This window comes from Sander lucioperca, chromosome 10, assembly GCF_008315115.2.
Source record: "Sander lucioperca isolate FBNREF2018 chromosome 10, SLUC_FBN_1.2, whole genome shotgun sequence".
Taxonomy (NCBI): Eukaryota; Metazoa; Chordata; class Actinopteri; order Perciformes; family Percidae; genus Sander; species Sander lucioperca.
The window spans coordinates 20,615,465-20,628,615 of record NC_050182.1 but is presented as its reverse complement, the minus strand read 5'-3'; the positions used below and the strand labels follow the sequence as shown (position 1 = coordinate 20,628,615).

Genomic DNA, 13,151 nt, shown 5'->3' with positions numbered 1-13,151 from the left:
ACAAATATATATCCCACTGGTACGTGCTTGTAACTTGTTAACCATATCTACCTGGTTATTGATCAGCTCCCAGTGGCAAGTGTGTGTGTGTGTGTGTGTGTGTGTGTGTGTGTGTGTGGTTATGGTAAACAGATGTTTAAAGTGAATGCTAATTGTGTTACCTTCCGTATTCTGCCTATTACAGTGTTAGGGACGTAATATGTCATACATACACACATACACGGTTTTTACCATTTGTACAGTCTATGGTTTTGTTGCATGTCCTCAGTCTTACCCCTATAAATAGGCACACACACACGCACGCACGCACGCACGCACGTTTGTGTTGTAGCTTTTGTGTTTGTGTTGTAGCTTTTGTGTTTGTGTTGTAGCTTTTGTGTTTGTGTTGTAGCTTTTGCGTTTGTGTTGTAGCTTTTGCGTTGTAGCTTTTGTATTTGTGTTGTAGCTTTTGTATTTGTGTTGTAGCTTTTGTATTTGTGTTGTAGCTTTTGTATTTGTGTTGTAGCTTTTGCGTTTGTGTTGTAGCTTTTGCATTTGTGTTGAACCGTCTCGGCCACCGTAAATTACAGGGCTGGACTGAGCATCAGACCCTGAATACAAACAATAAATGTTTCACCTGAAACTTAATCTATATTTTTACTGTAACTTTAATCCTGCACCCCACATCTAACCTTTCAAAGACATTCATCATCCTTATAAAGGCATGTAAGGCAATGTAATACTAAACACACGCAACTTTAGTGACAAACAATTTTTCATAAGCGTGTACTTGCACAAAGCAAACTGGAATCACTGGATTAGAACAGAACACTAAACTTTGAACTCATCTGAAAAGCATGTATAGCTGCCAACGCAAGTCTGAATCTCCTGCCTAAATGTAAACTAAAGCTGAAGCAACTGACAGCACTGATCCTCCTCCTCCTTGCTAGGACACTGACCCAAAGACAGAGAGACAGACAAATACACAGCATGGCTCTTTGTGTCCACTGACAATGGGGATCTGTCCCTCCCCAGGATGGGCTGATCTCTGGATGAAGCCCGGCAGTTTCTGCTCAGATGTGATGGTGCAGAAGAAGCAGAGTCTCAGCTCTGAGACGTAGATAGGACGAGAAGGAGAACCATACAGAGAGAAGAATGAAGATGGACTATTTATGTTGACATCCTTATTATTATATTGTATTATATTTATGAGGTCAGTTTTAATGTTAGATTATAGAGCTGCAAAGTAGTAGTAGTAGTACTATTAAATTAATCACTTAACTATTTTGATAATCGATTAATCATTTTGAGTAAATATTCTTAGATTCCAGCTCCTTAAAATGTGAATATTTTCCATTTCCTTCACTTGACAGTAGACTGAATATCTTTGAGTTGTGGACAAAACAAGACATTTGAGGACAGCATCTTGAGCTTTGGGAAACACTGATCGACACTTTTAAACATTTTCGGACATTTTATAGACCAAACAACTAATCCATTAATCGAGAAAATAATCGACAATCAAAATAATTGTTACTGTCAACCCTATTAGATCATATCAAATGATTGGCCTGACAGCAAATGTAAGCAACATGCTCACAAATATCCTCAATGGGTCCCTCATAGATTGCATCAAACTTGCAATATAATGTACATCCAATAATACAAAGACCTTGGAGATGATGAAGAGCATACTAATAATTCTGCTAACCTTACAAGTAGTCAGGCTAAGAAGAGGAAGTGCAATGGGGTCTTTAAAATACAAATGATTTATTGGCCTGGGAACAAGACTGTACTCAGCCAATTATATGGCAAAATGCCCATTACATTTTCATATATCCTGCGTACAAGACATGTATCTTGGCTTGAAAATAGCATATTTAGTACTAACAGGGGATCATTAAAGGTATTTACATGAATCTTCTGGGGATTGTGAATATCCATGTAGTTCCTAGTAGTAAAGGAGGGAAAAAATGACCTGCTCCAAACCAAGGCGATGGACAGACAGACCGACTCCCATGTCTGTTACCTGGACAAATATTAACTCAGCACAGTGAGGTGGGGGGGGGGGGGGGGGGCAATACAGCATAGGATCAGGATTTTCCATTGCAATACTGTATTGGTACATGGATGCCAAGATTCAATCTTTTATTATATTAATTGCACATGACTATTTTCAATCAATCAATCAATCAAACTTTATTTATATAGCACTTTACAGCAACCAGCAGGTATCCAAAGTGCTTAACATCGAAACCAAGAATAAAAACACATATCATACAAAATAAAGAAAGAACATGTAAAATCAGAAATAGTTACAGAGAAACAGAAGAATGAAATTGTCACACCACTGCTACGTATTAAAAGCCTGACTAAACAGATGCGTTTTAAGGTTGGACCTAAAAAGAGCTACATCTGTAATAGTGCGGATATCAGGGGGTAACTTGTTCCAGAGTCTCGGAGCAGCAACTGCAAAAGCCTGGTCACCCCACCGTTTATATCTAGACCTTGGCACTTCTAAAAGTCACTGGTTTGAAGACCGCAATGAGCGGTTGTGCTCCCGCAAAGTTAAAATTTCGGACAAATACTCCGGGGCCAGACCATTTAAGGCCTTGAAAGCAAACAATAAAATCTTAAAATTGATTCTAAAACACAAAGGGAGCCAATGAAGGGTGTAGAGAACAGGAGTGATATGTGCACGTCTAGATGTGTTTGTTAAAAAGCGAGCGGCTGTATTTTGTCTAAATGACTAATTTCTTTACAACATTTATGACATTTTCATGACAGTGTTGGTCAGTTTGTCTCCTGCAATCCCATTTTGCAGCAATAAAAATGAAGTGAGATGAACAAATCTTATTACATCTACATCTTCTTAAAAGATAAAAAAAAAAGATGTTTGGGGAGATAATTTGAAGTTGGAAAAAAGGTAATAAATTGCAATATATATATAGCAGAATATCACAATTTGCTTAAAATCACTATAATATCGTATTGTGTTGCCTCTGGTGATTCCCACCCCTACAGGGATTTTATTGCAGTATTATTTTAGATAAACAGTTCACTGTCATGGTAAAGTTGCTTCACCCACCTTCTTCCCCTCCCATGGAAACCAGCAATGTGGTCTTTAGTAGCACAGTAGCTCTTCAAGCAAATTCTGCACAAATTTGACCCATTTGCACTAAAAACAAACTATCAGACTTAACCACATACCACACTGAAATGATAAACCATTGAGCTTTAGAGATGTTCCAACATTAGCGTGCATCACCAGAGCCAGTTTTATCTTGGGGACATGTGGATAACTTCTGTTCTATGTTCTCATCCTATAACAAGTGAGCCAACCAATGGGACAATCTCTCAGAACTTTGGTGTCCTCCTGAAACATCAACAACTTCAGTCCACCAGTGCAAACATTTTCAACTCTGGGAAGCAGTTAAAAGTGTGAGACAGACAGATATTGTCCCCTGGAAGTCGGGATGTTCTCTGGGATGGTGGGTAGCTGGGACCATTAGCCAGTTGCTCGGGACTCTTACAGTAGAGCTATTCTCTCACAACCCACCCATGAGCCATTACTCATTATTGACGCCTCCCATTCCGCCTCTGTTACTCTCTGTCTCTCTGCCCCCCACACACACACACACACACACACACACACACACACACACACACACACACACACACACACACACACACTGGTAATGTCACACAGAGGGAACATGGCAGAAAGAGAGAAACACTGAGAGGGAAAGATAAGCGTGAGGAGAATGTGTGTCTGCATACGAGAGTAGGAGGGCACACATAACCAGACATTAGCAAACCAACACACAGTGGAAGAGAGAGACTTTATATCAACGTACACAACAGATGTGCACATACTCAACTTAATGCATAGTCGGGAGAGTCCACTTACAAAGTTCAAAAGAAAGAAAAAGGCCTTTTTAACACAACGACTTAGTCATGATCATTTTCGAAAATAGTTGTTGTAGGTGCCAACCCCGATAGATCTCTGCACTGTCTGGCTTCCTCATCCACACTGAGTGCTCATTACCCAAAGGGCTTTGGATTATTTGGTTATTTTTTGACTTCTAACATTTTTTTTTCAGATTAACTTAATCCCCTCCTGGACATTAGTGTCCACTTTCCTTCTCCAAATTGAGTTTAAATTCCTGAAAGTTAACACACGCACGCACAAAAAACCACACAAACTTTCCTCTTATCTCTAAAGTCTCAGTTCTGCGTGTTGCAGTGAAGCTGGTTCAGCATGATTTACATCACACATAGGCTACAGTAAGCAAAGGAAATAACTCATCTACAATACAAATAGGCAAAAACCACTGCCCTTGTCCAGTGACATTTGGCAAACTAAAGTAGCCTACTTATGGATGAACCAGCACTCTCCAGAGATATTTATAGAAATAGTGCAGAGTACAAGTGTAGCCTACTGATTATTTTTGTCTTCGATTTAATATTTTTAGGAAATGTTTGTAACTTTTTTTTTAAATAGCGCAAAAGTTACTACACCCTGGAGTTGAAAAAACCCTCAAATCAAAACCCTTCAAATTATTTGATCAAAGAATTTATTTTGGTTTATCTCACAATTCATTCGTGGTTTTATAAATATTATTATTATTATTATTTATAAATATTATTATTATTAATCTATAATAAAATCTCAACTACAACTACTATGTGCTGTAGCGACGATAAATGCCTCACGTGACACTATTTATGCTCCACTTTGTAGCCTACCTATCTAGCGTTTCTCCTTTACATGAGCGAACAGTTGGGAACTCACCTGGAGTGGGTTTTCCAGGATCTCGGCGCTGTGAGGCTGAGGGGTCATCTGAGGAGCCGCATGTGAAGAACTTGAATTCGCCATGTTTTCCTTATCGTTTGATAAGGAAAAGAAAAATATGTTTCTGGATCACAACTCCCACTCTCTTCTCTTCACATCTTTTTCCGCTTCCATCCCACCGCATGCATCCCACGTCCCCTGTCGCTTCAGTGGAAACTCGGAAGGGAAAGTTCCTTATTGTTGCGAGGCGGATCAGGAGTTTGTGCTGACTTCAAGTGCGGTCGGAAAAATGCAACTTTTCAATTAAGTTGTGAATACATCTGGGGTACTGTTTTTAGTTTTTAAAAGCTATGTTTATTGGTTTAATAGAGGGGGTGTATTACAATGAAGATACTAAAATATCAAAAGCTTGCCTGATGAAAAAAATCTCTAACTTCTAACTTTGTCCGTATTCATTGTCGATCAACTGCTCCGATGTACGACATTATGAGGTGTACTTGAAGGCAGCATATGCGAACAGGTGCGTAGGTGCGGTTCCTGATGCGCATGTAAAGATCCGCCTATTGGCGTAATGAACTAAACATTTATTTGCCTGCCTAACATTTATTTGCCTGACGCAACACTTGTAAGAAAGAAGCCGTGCCAAGCCTTCCCAGACTTGACTTTGGGTACCAGCTTGCTGTAGTTGGTGTTAAACATGTTGCCTCCTGCTGGGCACATTCAGGATGACAGAGAGATCTGTCTGCAGTCTCCCAGATGGCTGGACCACACATCTGATTTAGAAGATAGTCTCACCTACAGCTGACAGGTGCAGCATAGAAAATATGCTTAGAAATATATATAAGAAATATTGGATAGGATAGAACAACATAATGTAATTCTGCTAAATAAAACATCACATTCATTAATAGTTTCACTTGTCTTCATTTTAAACAAATTGTATATCCGAGTACAATATATGCTCAGTCTGCCACTTAAAAAAAAAATCCTGTCCTGGCTCCATGGTATCAGAATTTTGGATAGTCATCATGTTAACATTAATTGGTCATGTGACAAGGGCTGGTAAAGGTGGCAGAACAGGCAGCCAAATGACAGACTCTGATCCAATGGAAATCACAATTGTCTGTGTGTGTGTGTGTGTGTGTGTGTGTGTGTGTGTGTGGTGGTGGGGTAGTGCCACTGGACAGGTGTTTCATTGTGTATGAATCTGCAAATGTATTACCATCCACTCCTCGTCATCGCTTTTGGAAACCTCATCAGCAGCTGAAAGGGAGATGGAAAATGAATCATCATAACAAGCGATGATACAAACAAGGCCGGCTTCATCAGGAAGACACTATGTGATCTCCATTCAGCGTTGGTCCAGCTGTGGGTATGTGACGTCCCAGACAGTCAAAGGAATGAACTGAGATACATTGTTGTGTTGTCTTTTATGGGAGCTCATTGATCCAGCTTCCTTTCTGTGAATAGATAAATGATGAATCCTTGTTTGTTCTTGTGTGCTGATCATGAACAAAATGATCATGTGCATTTCTTTCAAATATGAACAGCCAATGCTGACACACACACACACACACACACACACACACACACACACACACACACACACACCTACTGTACATTTGTATTACAACCAGATAACACCATTTCATATTCCAAGTAAATTTGCATAAGGATCGACATATAAAATGCATTTCAAATGATCTTCAGATTTATAGATTAATACATAATATTGTAAGGGACTCAATCTTCAGGTATACTGTACATGACAAACCTTTGTGAAATGAGTGAGAATTTCACAGGCATCTGTACTGCCCATGCAAGATGCTTGCGTGCAAGGGAGGGGTTGGAAACCTTTGAATTGAGGGGGCCAGGCCGAGGCATAGATTTAAGGGGGGGGGGGAGTAAAAATGCATTAAGACTCAAATTTATAGCCCTGATCCTTGGCAAAAATAAACTGTACATTATCGATAGTAACATTGTTTGTTCAGTGTAATAAATGAATGCCAAATAAACAAAATTAAATATTAAAGTAAATATAATATTATATAATATCAATTAATAGCTTTGTAACTCTAAATAGCCTACAGCCATGGACAGATTATGACACAATGGGCCCCTGTAAAAGGCCCTTAACACCCAGACTGGTCGTTTTGTATCTCTTTGTGGACATTTTGCATCATTTTGTAGTTGTTTTGCTTATCTTTTTAGTCGTTTTGTGTGGAAGATTTGCGTGTTTATGCAGTCATTGTGAATCTCTTTGTGGACGTTTTGTATCTCTATATTTTGTATTTCTTTGTGAATGTTTTGTGTGACTGTGTGGTCATTTTGTGTGTCTTTGTGGATGTTTTCTATCTCTTTGTAGTTATTTTGTGTGTATTTGTTGTCATTTTGCATCATTTTGTGGTCGTTTTGCGTGTTTTTTAAGTCATTGTGCATCTCTCTGTGGATTTTTAATTGACTTTCCAACAAGAAATCTTAACAGTCACTTTATTCAGAGATTTCTTGAAACTGTGTAGCAGTGGGATAACTCTGAGGAACAACTTTGATTCAGATGAAAAAGAAGAAGGTGAAAAGTCTGCAGTGTCTTAATGCTAGATGTCCTTTCATCCCCAGAGGGTAAAAGACAGTCAAAACAAGTTGTGTGTTCACACTAACCAGTGAATGTGAAGAACACAGTAGTCTGACTCTGAGTTCAGACCTGACTGTCAAAACTAGATGAAGCTGAACCACAGAAATAAATTGCCAGTAGCCATACAATGCAGTGCCATTTATTGTATGAGCAGACTCCTATACCTTTAACACAAGTTTATCTAATTCTAGTTCCAATTATCATGGAGCTGCCTCTGTGTTTAGGTCACCCTGTTGCTACTGTTACACAATATTGCTTGACATCAGAGGCAATTAGTGCACATCACTTCGAGCACAGACTCCAGTCAGATTGCCGTTGGCGTAATCATTTGTTAATATGTTATATGTTTAATTACTGTCCTGAAACTCATATTCCCACTCTCAGAGCTGGAAGCTGGAGAATCTGCTCCTCCAGTTTCAATCTATACTCATCCTGCTCCTTCTGTCTGCACTCTGTCCTGAGTGAGCCAGCTTTCTCTGGCATAATAATCTAGGCCCATTTGATGTGATTACCGTGGCGTGAAGGGCATCAGGAGAGACGAATGTAAGCACATTTTATGTCATGCATTTGAATAACATGACTAAACAGATTCCCCTTTTCTTTTCTTTTCTTTTCTTTTTTTTACTATTTCTATAAATCTCTCTGGAGAGTGCTGGATCATCCATCAGTGCTTGGCAGGAATTCAGAATGAGCTTTGACTGACAGCTTTTGTCATGGACAGCGTGCCGTGGCATTTTCCCCAGCAGTTTCAAGTCCCCTGGCAATGCTTCAGATGACACAATATTGTTTTCAGTCAAGGATGAGGTCAACATATTATTGAACCTTGACCTCATGTTGGAGGATTGAAGCAAGGAAGTATGAGACACACTGTAGGAGAGAGGATAAGTAGTGGATATAAAAAGTTAAGAGAGACACATAAAGACAGCGAGGGAGTGGGAAAGAAAGCAAGGGAAGGAGAGAGAACGATGAAGGCAGCCGTACAAAAGATAGGGAGCAGCAGATTTAGTCGACACAAAAAACTCCTACACACTCTCACTTGCGCCCTCAGGCTTTGAAGGAGAGAGAGATAACCACATCCTCTTCCTACTTTCTCTCTTCTTGGCTGTCTCTTTCTCATTCTGCCCTCTCCATCCACCCTTTATCTACCCCTTCCTCTATCTCTCTCATTCACACTTACTAAAAGTCTGAGGAAAATATCATCTTTACTCTCTGAAGGGGATAAATGGGCTGATTGATTGTTTCCTCTTGACCGTGTGGGTCTGATAATAAAATGTGAAATTTGAAAATGGAGGAGTGAAACTGTTAGGATGATTAAAAACTCTGCAATTGATTGCACCCTTTAGAACTCAGAGCAGTTTCTCATCGAACGACGTTAACTCCATATCTCAGTCTCAACACACCTACTATAAATTGTCTTAAAAGTTCCTTTTAAAAATCAACTTAACTGAAATTTATTGGCACCAAAGCTTCAGTTTAACTGTGTTTGACCCCACTAATGCATTGTTCAATTTAAAATCTACGTTGTTTAACGGGGGCCAACACAATGGTGTGTTTCTTATGATTTAAGGTCAGAGCTTGAAATGTGTGCGATACATCATTTGAATACTGGGGACATTTTATTTCCTGTATCTACTCTTCAGCTGTCGGGGCTGAGACACAACAATAAAGCTGGCTATTGCTTCATAGTTACATCTATACTGGGGTTCTGAAAAGGTCTTCATCAAAAGATATGAGTTGGGAATGAAAATCAGCCAAGAGTGTGCAGAATCTAAATGATGGTGATTAATAATGCAGGAGGTATTTTACTGTGACCAAAAAGGTTCTGGATACACATTTCTGTCACAGTTTTTGCAGCCAAGAGTGCAAAAGCATGATTAGTACAGTCGTTGATTGAATTGAACTTGAGTAGAAAAAGTTAAAATAATTGGGACTCTATTGTTTTGAACATTACATTGTTGGTTGCAATGGTAAAAAGTTACTACATACATTAATTCAAGTACTCTTAAGCCCAATTGGAGATACTTTACTTGAGTATGTACATTTTATGTTACTTCATGAATTTACTTCACTACATTTATTAGTAGTTTATTTTACATAAAATCAACATATGATAAACATATGAAATATAATGCATTGTTAAAGCTGTTGTTCCCAACATTTCTGTCATGTTTTAAATGTCTGAGTTGTTAGCAATTTCACCAAAGAGACATGTTCCCTCTAAACTTCTTAAGTGCAGGGTTTCAAAAAATGGTACAAGGCCCAAAGAGGTCAATATATACAATATTTCACACAAAAACATAAAAGCCCCCAAAAGGAATACAAATCAGAGTTGTTTGTATTTATTTTCTACCCCTCAGATTTATCTGGACTAAACTACCTAAATAGATAGATAGTTATTGTCTATCTATCTATTTAGGTAGACAATAACTAGAGATTTGTTTTTATAGTCTGTTTCATGCACATGACAATATACACGGACAAATGCATCAACAGATAACATAAAGACAGGTAGATAGACACATAGAAACAACCACATTTACGATAAAGACACCGGATCTATACAAAGTCAGCAAGATGGTTTGTTCAGCAGCGCTATGGCAGAAGCAACAAAACTTCTGCCAAAGCAAGTCCTTCTACACCTCAGTACAGCAGGATGGGTTGGATTATGCTTTTGTAAAGTAATGACAAAAGAAAGGTCTGGGGCAACAGAAAGTGCTCTGAGTATACAGATGACATCTAACCTCTGCTGAGATCGTTTGTGGAAATCGGTGATGTGTTGATGAGATTATTGTCTAAAAGGTATTTTAATTTCTTGACCTGTTCTGCTATCTTTTGATGGATGGTGATGGGAAACAGTCCAGTGTTTGGTGCATTGAAGACCAGTTCTTTTGTTTTCTCTCTGTTCAGATGGAGGTAGTTGTCAGTGCACCACTGTGTGAAACGAGAGATGGAGTGTTGATAGGCTGTAATGGAGTTGTTATCACTGAGTAGACCCAGTATGGCAGTGTCATCTGAATAATTATAGTATGTGGTGATGGGTGAGGGTCTGATTTGTGTACAGGGTGTAGAGAAAGGGACTGAGAACACAGCCTTGAGGGGCTCCGGTGTTGGTGATGATGGTTGGTGAAGTGACAGCTCCATTTCTTACAGCCTGTGGTTGGAGCCAGTGGAAGCCAGTGGAAGAGAAGAGGTGGGATGTTGAGCTGGTGAAGTTTCTTGATCATCTGGTGGCATTGAATCGTGTTGAAGGCGGAGCTAAAGTCAATGATTAGGATTGATGCCAAGTTGCCAGGGGAGTCCAGATGTTGGAGGAGGAAGTGAAGGAGCCATGCCACAGTATCCTCTGTTCCTCGCTTGGCCCTGTAAGCAAAACTGATAGGGGTCCAGCTGTGGTCCAACAGCTGACAGGATGGTGTGCAGTATCAGTTTCTCCAGGCATTTCATCGTTATGGGAGTGAGTGCAACAGGCCGGTAATGGTTAGGTTCAGAGGGGCGGGATTTCTTGGATACCAGTATAATGGTAGATATCTTCCAGAGGGTAGGAAATGAAGCTGTCCTGTAGGAGTCCCAGACGATGGAGAAGAGGATTGGGGAGAGTTCCATGGGACAGAGCTTGAGCAACCTGGGTGGGATGCCATCCGGGCCCGGGCCGGATGCCAGATTTACATCTGCTCAGCTGTAGTCGGACATCCTCCATTGTGAAGGGTTAGGGTGTGAGGGCTCAAGACATGGAAGAGAGCAGTACATGAAGTAGTTCAAACTAGCTCCACCTATCAGCTAGTAATATGATACTTGCAATAACTTTTGCTTAAATAAAGGGTTTGAGAACTTCTACCACTAGTTGTTTATAATACATAGCAAACGTGTCATGATAAAGTGAGCCAGAAGGATTTATTTGAAAACCAAGGCCAGCTATCAATAAGACAACAGATCTAAGGAAACTTGTTGAGGAATCAGCTATGAGGAATAGTTCCTCCTCCACAAAGCAGCACATTAAACTCAACCATGTGGGAGAAGAATTAATCAAAAGCAGCCAGGTTCAATGAAAAGCAGACAGTGAATAATCTGCAGATGATAGTCTGGTTAGCCCAAATCATTTAGAACTAACAGCCTCAGTAATCCTGAACAAAGTCCTGATGACATTCGTTATTACAAACATCAAGCTTCTTCACCCATGCTAATGAAATCTGAGGAGGTGTGTGCGTGTGCCATCAGAGATACCATTCAGGACTGATGAAGCTTGCAGAGCGAGAAGACACCCATAATGTTCACCTAAATCTTGCACAGAAAATGGATTCCCGGCAGGTAAAGGATAAACACTGACTGTCACCTAATAATGTAATCCTAAAAGATGTGATATCTGAACGCCTTCCAAATGTGCCATAGTAAAAGCACGTTGTTGCCTGCATGGGATTATAGGACATTCCTACACAGCAAGAGGAAATATGATGAGAAATTATCCGAATAATACAGATCCCAAACATCAAGGAATCTCAGTGAACAGAGGATGATACCCAGGCACTCAATAATACCCTGCTGGACGAGTATAATGATAGACTAAATAGGATTATAATCACTGAACGACATTCCCACACAACCACAGATGGATTTTTACAAGTGAGGGGCATTAATAAGAAAAAGTCTGTTATTTCACAACATTGTAATCAGCAGAGAGTGGTTGTGTGTGCTTTCAAGGCTCTTGTTAAGCTTCACAAATCCTACAAATCTGCTGTGTGAGGGTGTAGAGGATCTGTAGAGGCCCATGACATAATCTATTATACCATATTGGGAGCACCTGAAGAGCATAGGTTTTAGTTCTCATTAAACCCCTGAAAGCATCCAGAATAAGGAGATGCCCTGTATGAATACGACTGTAAAGACCCATTCTGTACAGGCAATCTCATGGGTTTACATGCTCATGGTAAACTCCAGTTGTTAGGAGAAAGAAATGTGATGAAATATTAATGTGCTGGCTGGCCGGGAGCAACAATCTGGGAGTGAAAGATCCTATTTAGGAGTAAACAGTTCCAGTGCTGCCTGCAGCCGTTGGTTACAAACAAGTACTGCAATACACTATAGCAAGTAGGAAATTGCTTCCAATGATTCAAATGTGTTTTCAAATGCAGCTAAAGCCTGGTGTCTCAAACAGGGTGGCCAGCAAATGATATGGGAAAGAAGAGATGATCACAGTAGCACAGCCTGAGGGAGGAATAGCTGCTATTAAAGCTTTCACTTTAGGTCTTCTCATAAAATAAAAATGAAGTGATGGTGACCACCTTTATCACGGCTCCTAAAAGGAGAATGTCATCCCCTCAAAAACGCCCACATAAGTCGTTTGTTCAAGCAGCAATTACGACCTATATTAAGCAAAGAGCAGGGCGCCAAATTTATGCAAAGGAAGTAGGTTATGGGGGTGGTGGTGGATGGGTCATACAACAACACTTTCACCCAGGAGACCAGGGTTCAAGTCCCATTTAAAAGTAAACAGTGAGTTCTTTTTTAACGTTACGTAAGAAACGGAGCTACGTCACGTTCTGTGTCACGTGCGTAACCAAAAGTGAAGTAGCGTCTGATTTTAACCCAAACCACGATCTTTTTCTAACCTTAATTAAACTTACACTATTAGTGTTAGTTCCGAAACACAACCAAATAGTTGTTGTGCCTAAACCCAACTAAACTGCAACTGTTTCACAAACCGCGACCGTTATGTTCTCGGATTTAGATATAAGGTTGCATTTCCTGCCA

The 13,151-nt window shown here is 39.9% G+C and overlaps 1 protein-coding gene across 1 annotated transcript in view; it reads right to left on the bottom strand.

The window, feature by feature from the left end:
• Nucleotides 1-5,047, bottom strand: part of LOC116066580 (NIPA-like protein 2) — a 44,420-nt gene extending 39,373 nt beyond the window's left edge. The window contains exon 1 of the mRNA XM_031322741.2: nt 4,775-5,047. Within this exon, the coding sequence (XP_031178601.1) occupies nt 4,775-4,858 (84 nt within the window). The 5' untranslated portion in view covers nt 4,859-5,047. The remainder of the gene's footprint in view (nt 1-4,774) is intronic.
• Between the last annotated feature and the right edge of the window lie 8,104 nt (nt 5,048-13,151).